The following is a 9,545-nucleotide window of genomic DNA, read 5'->3' on the forward strand; positions in this document are numbered from 1 at the left end:
TTCAATGTGATGTTGAAATCCAGCACATCTCCAGGCAGGAAATGTGGAAATGCATTTTACAGACTGTCTCTGCGCTGCTGGCTTAGTTTGGTGACAAATGTATTCTTGATCCCTTAATTGTCGCTTTAAAGGCAGCCAGTCTGACAGAATAGAGAGCCCGTAATTCATCTTCCATTTAGGGAGCTGATGCTTCACTAGCTGGTGGCGCTGTTCAGCCTTTGAGTCGTACACAGTTCTTCTAAGGCTATTCCCCACTACATTTAATTGCATTAAACTGGCCAGCCACACCAGGCTGAGCACTTTGACAGCCTGCTTTGATCCTGATCATGTGCACGTCCGTTTCTCAGTCAGTTTTTCTCCAGCTGTTTCCCAGCTTCCGAGCACGGGAGAAGTTTTAGTTGCAAACTGCAACAAAAACACCCACAGCCCGACATCAGGGTCCTGTCTTTTTCAAAGTTAAAGTTCACACAAGGAAGAAAGTACGCTTTTGAATATTGCCGACCATGTGACTATTTAGGACAACACGTTTATCCTTCGTTTATTTATTTATTTATTTACGTTACATGAATGCGAAACATGTGATTTACGTATTTTATGCTACATGCTCATTTGTTTAACCTACACTTTCAATTATTGAGGCATGTGGATCTGCACCGTAGATTGAAGTTCAGCCAAATTCTGGCGATCCAGCTGATCTAAAGAGTCTAGCGGCCATTAGCAGTGGTATTTGTTTGAGCGGATCAGGTCACGGTAAACACAACCACCCCAGGCTCATGAGATGTTCGAGGATAGCAGAAGTGACAATGAGCCTCATTGAATAATGTTTTTCTTACAGTGATTTATCATGTTCTCTGTTACAATTATTCATAAGTCACTTTTAAATGACTCTGCCACAGTGGCTTGAAAAGGAAAAAAAAAAGATTTTTCTTTAAGGGCTTCTTTCTTCTGTCATTTTGCCTCATCTTGGCTGCTTGTCCAGGCTGACTGAATGTCTCGAGAAACGTCATGGAAAAGTTGCAAAGTGCAAAAGAGGAAGGTCACAGCTCTGAAGCATCTGAACACATTCCATACCTCCTCCTCTGCCACAGCTGTGTTTATCATGAGCATGAGTTTTAATCTCACTGTCGAGCAGCGACTCAAAATGGCCCGACAATAGAGCCAAAAAGAAATGGAACGACTTAAGAGCTCAATCACAAAACAAAACAACAAAAAAAAAAAGGAATGGCGGGAAAAAGCGCTCGTGCACTTGCTCCAAACACACATCTGTTTTAAGGCACGGGGGATCGGACGAGGGCTCGCGTGCTGTTGAGTGCCGGTATTCTCTTCTGTCAGGATGCCAGTTCGTCTCAAAAGAGGTGCGGTGAGCCAAAAGCTATCGGGATAAAGAGGCAGCACCTGACCGTGATGTGACAAGGTGGAGACAACTCTTAACTCATGGAGTGAGATAAGATGGCACACTCGAGCTGATTTTATACCATTAGTACGACTTTGCTGGGCTCTCTTATTTAGGGCGTTATTCTGGAAGAGTCAGATGGCTGATTGCAGATTAAAGGGTGCTGGGTTTGTCTGTCTGAATCCCCCAAAAAACGAACTGGTTGCGTTAGTGGAAATACTTGCATGTAATGTCTTGTTTTTTGTTTCTTTTGTCACATTAACTTGTGTCGTGTTGGTGTTGGGCATGTACTGTGCAGTGTGTTTATCAGAGCTTTACCTGCTGCAACCGAAAACACAGTTTCTACAGTTTTTGAGTCCGTTTCGCTCGTCTCGTCAGAGTTGTGGGCTGAAAGATGCTGAAGCGCTCCGTAGAGCTGAGCTGCAGTTGGGCGATCCTTTGATCACATGCATAACCCTTTTGAGCAGAGGAGAGCGCTTCTCGACGGCAGACCCGGCAGCGGCTCGTCAGGACTTGTTGAACAATAAAGCCGACGTGAAAGCAGCTGCACTTGCACTTCTTTTCATCCTCTCTGCCCTGTGGTACTCGAGCGGCAGCGGTGTCATTTAAGGACACATTCCCAGAGTTGGTGCACATGCCACTCACCAGGCCGGCCTCTGCCGACCGAGGTTTGGGAGTGGTGCTCCAGACTCTTTACCGCAAACAAAAAGGATTAATTTGATCAGTCTCAGTTTTTTCCACCTTTTTAAAAATGTTCTGCAGCTCAGACTGAATAATTAAGAAGGGAGACATGTTTATATCAAAATAGCCGCGTGTCTGTGAGTCCAGACAGTTTGTTGCACAACCCTGACCACTTGGTTGATGATAAGACAGAGTGTTTCCTGTTCATTTCGAGAAGTCTCCGTGACCTCTTTGAGGATCTGGGTTTAATCATAGGCTGCGGTTTTTCCACCCCACTGTGTCCGAGGCTGAGTGGCAGCACAATCTGATTGTTCCCCGACTGTTCCGAGTGCATGTTGGACAGAAGGAGCAGCCACTCCTAAGACGGACAGCAGTGATTTCATGTGTTAGTGACCCATTTTCTCCTCAGTCTTCACTCCTCCGTTAGATCATAATTCTGTCTTCACTGTTTCCATTTGAACGGCTTAGAAAAGGAAATGCTATGGCAGTTACTGGACAAATAACCGTGTTTCTTTATTGCTTTTTCCAAAAGGTTTATGATATAAACAGCAATGTAAGGCTCTTCTTAAACATACCTTAGAATATTTTTTCTGAAAATTAGACTGATGTAAACCTGCAACTAACACTTCGGACAATTATTTTCTCATTGATTAATTGTGTGGTCTATAAAATGAATGCAAACAGTGAAAGATTCCCATCACAGCTTCCTAAAGTCTTCAGATCGCTTGTTTTGTCCAACCAACAGTCCAAAACCCAAATATATTCGCTTTACTGTCACATAACAAGAAGAAAAGCAGCAAACCTCTAAATTAAGAAGTTGGAGGGAATGTTTAGCATTTTTCATTGACTATCAAAATACTTGCTGATCAACTTCTGTGCATCAATAGAATCGATCAATTGACTGAATTGTTGATGTTCAGTCTCTCAGAATACACCCAGGAAGGTTCCCACAACACTGTGTGGGGGGTCCCAGGCTCCATCATAAAGCCACATACTGCTTTTTACAACAGCTCCGATCCAGTTGGGAATTCTGTTAGAGCAGTTTGCCACTTCAGGATCATCACCAGTCGTCTTTAGAGGGGCTGAAGCTTCACAGCTGCCCTCGTATGTCCAGCAGTTCACAGTGCTGATGTTTTTTTTTTTTTCCTGCTATTGTTCTGCACATTTCTTCTGATACAGACCATGAATTCTTGGATTTGACCCGCCTGCAGTCCTCTCCTTTCTGTCCACTCCTTATCCGTCTGAGATAGCAGCTTAATGAATGCGGTCTTTGTGGAGGGTCTTGGAACAACTAGTGTGAAATAAGCTCGTCAAGTAATGCTTCCCTGATTACAGCTGCTGTCCTCCCTCCATCAAGGATTCCTCTTGTCTGAGTTCGGCCTGCGGTGGAGGGACAGCGCTCACCGTCAACCGAGACAAATCAGAGTTTCAACAAGAGCCAGTGGGACACGGCTTTCTCCCCAAGGCCTTCCTCCTGTTGGATCAATTCCAGCGCAGATAACAAGTTAATGAGTGTGGTACAAAAGGGGCAGTTTGCTCACTGCTGGTAGTAGATGTGGATTAAGTCAGGACTGTAAAGCTCCAGCTGCTCCAGCTGCTGGCTGTTGCAAAGGAAGGTCAGATTGCTCCCTCAGAGGAAAGGGAGGAAAGGCACTTGTTGCTTGTAGAGTTTCCTCATGTGCTGTATGGTATCGTGACCTCTTTTTCTACTTTATGTCGGGCCTGTTTTTCAGTCTTAAGTTAAGTTCAAATAAATCTCAATGCTACGGCATATCATGATGTTTTTAGACAATTGTGTTCTAAAGGTGGATTGCTCCCTCCAGGTTGGGGGGGGGTTACTGCCTCTAGTGGAGGAGTTCAAGTATGTCGGGGTCTTGTTCACGAGTGAGGGTAAAACTGGAGCGGGAGATCGAACGGCGGATTTGTGCGGGACGTCTGGACTGCCTTGCTTGGCCTGCTGCCTCCGCGACCCGACCCCGGGTCAGCAGAAGAAACTGGATGGATGGATGGAGGTTCTTCTGTATTTGTGGAAGCCTCTTTTTTAACATGACAACACCCCTGTGCACAAAGCCAGGTCCTTGCGGAAGAAGAACAACCCCAAACCCCGCCCATAACTTTTAGGGATAGTGGCCGACCTCCTCTAAAGCTCCTGTGGCTGAATGGGGTCAAATCCCTGCCGCCGGGCTCCCAGAAGAGTGGAGCTGTTATAACATCAGTCTCGGCCACTGTAGTGTATTCCTACTGTAAGTTTGTGGTGTTGAATCTTCCAGCTCTGATTCCAACCTTCGTAACACTTCATGCCAACAGCAGCTGTGGTGTTTATCACATGTGTGAATGTACATATACAAGTATTTTTTCCTGTATTTACTCAAGTGTTTGTGGGAGGTATAATCACAGAAATACAGTATCTACCTTGTGTAAACAGTGACTGAGGGACCGTCACTGACCTCCTCCTTGCTCCTCTCTCGTTCAGGTCACGGAGAGTGTCACTGCGGGGAGTGTAAATGCCACGCTGGTTACATCGGCGACAACTGTAACTGCTCCACAGAGACGTCGTCCTGCGTTTCAGACGACGGGCAGATGTGCAGCGGTCGAGGCATCTGTGTGTGCGGCCGCTGCCAGTGCACCGAGCCGGGGGCCTTCGGAGACACCTGTGAGAAGTGCCCCACCTGCCCGGACGCCTGCGGCACCAAAAGGTAAAGTCTGCTGTAGGAACACTCCACACTTGTAATGAGCCACTTCACACCACTGACGGAGACACAACCAGTCATGGGTTTTATTATATGAGAAGGAACGTGGAAAACCGAAACAAGGTGCAGCCCTCAGGAATCTGCACCGGTGATGAGACGCAGTCAAGACAGCCAGGTCAAAAAGGTCAAACCATCAAACACGTCGCGTCCAAAACGAGAGTCCAAACCCTCTCATAACTCACCCAGTGATGGACTGATCTGAGCTTTGATGAAGAAGTCGTCAGAGAGCTGTTCAGATAACTCTCATGCCATTTGTGACCCTTAAGAAATGAAACTGTGGCCCCCGCCGTTTGAACTTCATCGCTCAGTGTGGCAGCTCGGGCCCTTTCGAGGTCGGGGTTAAATGCCTATCAGACATCTAGTAAAGAGAGGAGTCTCCGCTGCGTCGTCTGAACAGGCCTCCTTACGTACACATGGCTCCGGTTTTCCAAGGCAGCACTCTGATCTTTATGGAACAACCTTTCACCCCCGACCTTGAGTTTAGACACAGGTCACCGCCGCTTGGCCGGATGTGTTTGCTTGCAACTGCACAGCCAGTTGGATATTATCTGCAAGACGGAATGACGCTGAGCAGCAGCCGAAACACCGTTGGCAAGAGGTGTACACAAGCCTCTGCATTTCTCAGAAACACATTTGGCTGTAGGATTATACACACTCATAGCCAGTTTAGTAGGTACACATAGCTAAAACTGCAATAAATAAATGTATATATTGATTTACAGAGTTAGCTAATGAGCTCATTTTCATCCGGGGCTGGTTATAACTAATTAGTGCCTAACGTCATCAATACAAAACAATACAGAAAGACAAAGACAATGAGAGCATGTCAAGAGGGTCCGAGAGATGAGGTAGTAAGATTACTCATGATTGCAAGTTTTGGTTTGCTTAAAGCCATATCTTAAGTTTCTGTTTAAATGTCAGGCGGTAAATACTAAAGTAATAGAAACACCTGTGTGTTAGTTTCAGCTAAGTGTATGTGTAGCTTCTGTTTATCTCCAGCTTAAACAAAAGGACTGTTCCCGCGCTGAAACACCAGTACCCGGAGTCACGGGCTGCAGGTTCTTTGTTTTGTGTGCAGCACGGTTCGCCCACTGCTCAGCTGCTTACAGTTTGCTGCAGAGAAACTTCCAGTGTTTTTTTTTTGTTTTGTTTTTTTTTAAAGGGAGCGCAGTGGGACATTCGTTACAGCTGACGTGCTCCGAGTCAAAATGACAAACGGCATTTTAGAAGACAGTGCAGGTTTTTCTAGCTCATGAATAAAGATGAAGGAAGCCGCCCCCCCCCCCCCCCTTTTTAAAATATTTGAGTTGGACTTTTCCGTTAAACTTGCTCTCCCCTGCTTCAGGGAGTGTATCGAGTGCCGGCTTTTCAACTCAGGACGGCTTGCAGACAACCAGACTTGCCAGCGCCTGTGCAAGGATGAAATCATCACCGTGGAGACCCTGAGTGAGTAAACACGAGTACACACACACACACACACACACACACACACACACACACACACACCCCAACTGGCTGGCAGAGAAAAGTATTCACATCTGTGGCATCTGCAACAGTTTCATTTCTAACATTACAAACCTCTTCCACTGTCACTTTTTATTAGACCCTTCATGTTGTTATCGTGGGGCTCTGCCAAGGTACAGTCAGACGTCCAGCGACTTCTAATGTGACACACTTAACACCTCTGACGCAGCCCATCAGCACTTGGCCATATGTTACATGTTTACACACTGATGATGGAATAATAACACAACTTAAAAATAAATGTGTGACAAGGTAAGACGTTACTGTATCACCCGTATGATGCTATAAAATACTGATGTAAAATCTGTGTCGGTATTTGTCTTTGCTCCTTGGTGGGAGGTAAAAACCTAAATAAAGCAATAAAGCACAACATTTAAGAAGAGGCTGGTTGCTGATTAGTGGGATTAATCTGCTTATTTAAATGAATGCCTCCATAAGGGGAGAATATCACCAGGCTGTAGCTCAGCTGGTAGAGCTGGTCAGCTATCAATCAACCCCCCGAGCTCCTTCTGTCCTGCGTCGCGGTGTCCTTGAGGAGGACGCTGAAACCCCAAATTTCCTCCCGTATGTACGTGAAAATCTATGAGTCGCTTATCTAGCAAGTGGATGTAATGTAATACGTCCAGAGTCGCACAAAGCAGCAAATTCCGCAAGCGATCTGCGAAGGTGCTCCCTGGGGAACCGCACACGTCCCATTGTGGGTCATGTCAGAATGCCTCGATGCTGCAGCATGCCGGCGTTAGCGTTTAGCTCAAAGCACCACGGTGCCCAAGTGCAACCTCACTGGTCAGTCGTGTCCTGATGTTTACGTTATTATGTGGCAGGTGTCGGTCTGGGCCTCCCCCCCCCCAAACCTCGTCTGTCCTTCCTTCTCTGCAGGGAGAAGCCACCCACTAAACAAACGTGTACCTGCTACAAAGCGTTGCCTCTCTCATGTGTCATTTTAAAAAGCAGGAAGCTGCAGTTTGAAACTCACTGTGTCAACTATAAGTGCTTTTATCTGTAAAGCAGACGTCCCTCACAGCCTGCAGGGAAGCAGTGGGGGGATGTTTAGGAATGTATTAATAAGTGCACAGTGACGTATGGCCTTTGTGGGCCTGTGATGCTGCATGGCGTTGCACAGAGGAGATAGAGGAGGCTGTCGGTTGTGGGTTTAGTTATGGAGACTATTATAAGACCGTTCCATATTGGCCCAGCGTGGCCCTGGCCCAGATCTGACGTGTTTCATAGCATTCCCCGCTAGTGCAGCCATCTGACTGGCCTTAATGGACTCCACATGTACATTCCAGATACTTTGTGCATGAAATAGAGGAGGAGGGGATGATGGGGGGGTGGGGGGGGTGGGGGAGGCAGGGAAAGGGTGGACCAGGGCAGCATGACCTCACCCTCCCTTGTGAGCTTTTAAGTCTTTTTGGGTGATGAAGATTGACTGAAAACAAGGGCACTCAGAATATCAGCGTCTCAATAAAGGAATGCATTTTTTTTTATTTTTTTTTTTCGCTCCAGCCAGTTGTGATTTCACAGCAGAGACATTCAGACGATGTGACGATCGTTCACAAGTGTTTTCTGTGTTTTTCCCTCGGCGTGAGATTTCTCTTCGGTTTTACCTCATCTTTTCCTCCCACTCTGTCTGCTTGTGCCTGAATGTGAAGGATAATTAGGATGATGACAGGGTGACTCCTCCAGACTGAAGAAACAAATAAAAGTGTGAAATGGTGAGCGATCCTGGTCCAGTTAGAAGAACATTAACGTAGGGAGCAAAGAAGCTCAATAAAACCAGGATTTGGTTTTTCTATGTGATGTCTTTGCCTTTTCTCCCTCCCCTTTTGCTTAATTTAATCATTTTGCGGTGAAGCTGCATAAATAAATTAACCGAGACTGAACCTGATCTGTAGCAGGATTCTTATCAGCTTTTCTTTCCTAACTGATTGAAAACTCCATTTTCTTTCTCTATTTCTTCTCTTTCCAGAAACGGAGGACCCCGGCGCTGTGCTTTGTCTGTACAAGACAGACAACGATTGTGTCATGAAGTTCACGTATTCTGAGCACGCCAGCGGACAATCCATCCTCACAGCTCTGAAAGAGCCAGGTCAGTGCTCCACACAACAACTGATTGAGCTGTTCTTTCCCTTTTGAAGGTGTCAGAATTTGACACCTGCTAACATCCAACCAAGGATAGCACAACTTTTAAAGATGATTTTTCTCCACGTTGGCCGCTAACTGAGAGTCTGTCACTTCATAGCATAGACTCACAGACTTCGGACCTCTTGGACTGATTTAAACTGGCTCTCCTTTTCCTCTCCTGTGTCAGAGTGTGGCGGCGGGCCGAATGCTATGACGGTGCTGCTGGCGGTGGTCGGCAGCATCCTGCTGGTGGGGGTGGTGCTGCTCGCCGCCTGGAAGTTGGTCATCACCATTCATGACCGGCGGGAGTTCACGCGCTTCCAGAACGCACGCTCACGTGCCCGATACGAGATGGTGAGGATGGACCTCAGCAGCACAAATGTTGTTTTGGTGTAGTTTACTGTGTCTGCCAGCACCAACTGATACCTATGTTGAGAGTTAAAGAAATCCAATAATGGCATGTTGACATATTGTTTTTAAGATGTCTTTGTTTGATGGACAGTAGCAGGGACTCATGAAGAAGTGGAGTTCAAAGCTGTGAGCCATTGTGTAACTTCCTGTTTTTACCTCTCCCACCCTCCAGGCCTCCAACCCTCTGTACAAGCAGCCTGTCTCTACACATTTTGTAGAAACAGACTTCAACATGTATGGGAAGTCCTACAACGGAGGGGTCCACTGATCCCTCAGCACGGGGCACGGCAGGACCGGTCCAGCGAACAGATCCCTGGAGGGACGGGGCTGAGGTGGACCGAAACATACCCGTCCCTCTGCACTGCACGGTTCACGACTGATACCAGAAGTGAAATGAACTAGACTGTGTCCGAGAGGGGGGTGGGGGGGTGGGGTGGGGTGGGGGTGGGGGTCTGTGGCCTTTTTATCTTTACGGAGGAGATTCAAGCCTTCCGCAGAGACGTGACGTGACGTGACTTCTTCTTTTTCATCTGAGTGTTTGACCGACAGCAGCAGCGACGGTCGGCGGAGGAGCGGCGAAGCATGAACTCCTTGGTGTTGTTTAGAGAGAGAGAGAGAGAGGGCGAGAGTAGAGTTAGCGGTGAGTTTGTCTTGCAGTTACA

The 9,545-nt window shown here is 46.9% G+C and overlaps 1 protein-coding gene across 1 annotated transcript in view; it reads left to right on the top strand.

The window, feature by feature from the left end:
- Positions 1-9,253, top strand: part of itgb5 (integrin, beta 5) — a 35,858-nt gene extending 26,605 nt beyond the window's left edge. The window contains exons 12-16 of the mRNA XM_070914161.1: positions 4,548-4,770; positions 6,170-6,270; positions 8,318-8,437; positions 8,660-8,826; positions 9,056-9,253. Coding sequence (XP_070770262.1) covers positions 4,548-4,770; positions 6,170-6,270; positions 8,318-8,437; positions 8,660-8,826; positions 9,056-9,151 — 707 coding nt within the window. The 3' untranslated portion in view covers positions 9,152-9,253. The remainder of the gene's footprint in view (positions 1-4,547; positions 4,771-6,169; positions 6,271-8,317; positions 8,438-8,659; positions 8,827-9,055) is intronic.
- The last annotated feature ends 292 nt before the right edge of the window (positions 9,254-9,545 follow it).

This window comes from Enoplosus armatus, chromosome 11 (genome assembly GCF_043641665.1).
Source record: "Enoplosus armatus isolate fEnoArm2 chromosome 11, fEnoArm2.hap1, whole genome shotgun sequence".
In the NCBI taxonomy this organism is placed as follows: Eukaryota; Metazoa; Chordata; class Actinopteri; order Centrarchiformes; family Enoplosidae; genus Enoplosus; species Enoplosus armatus.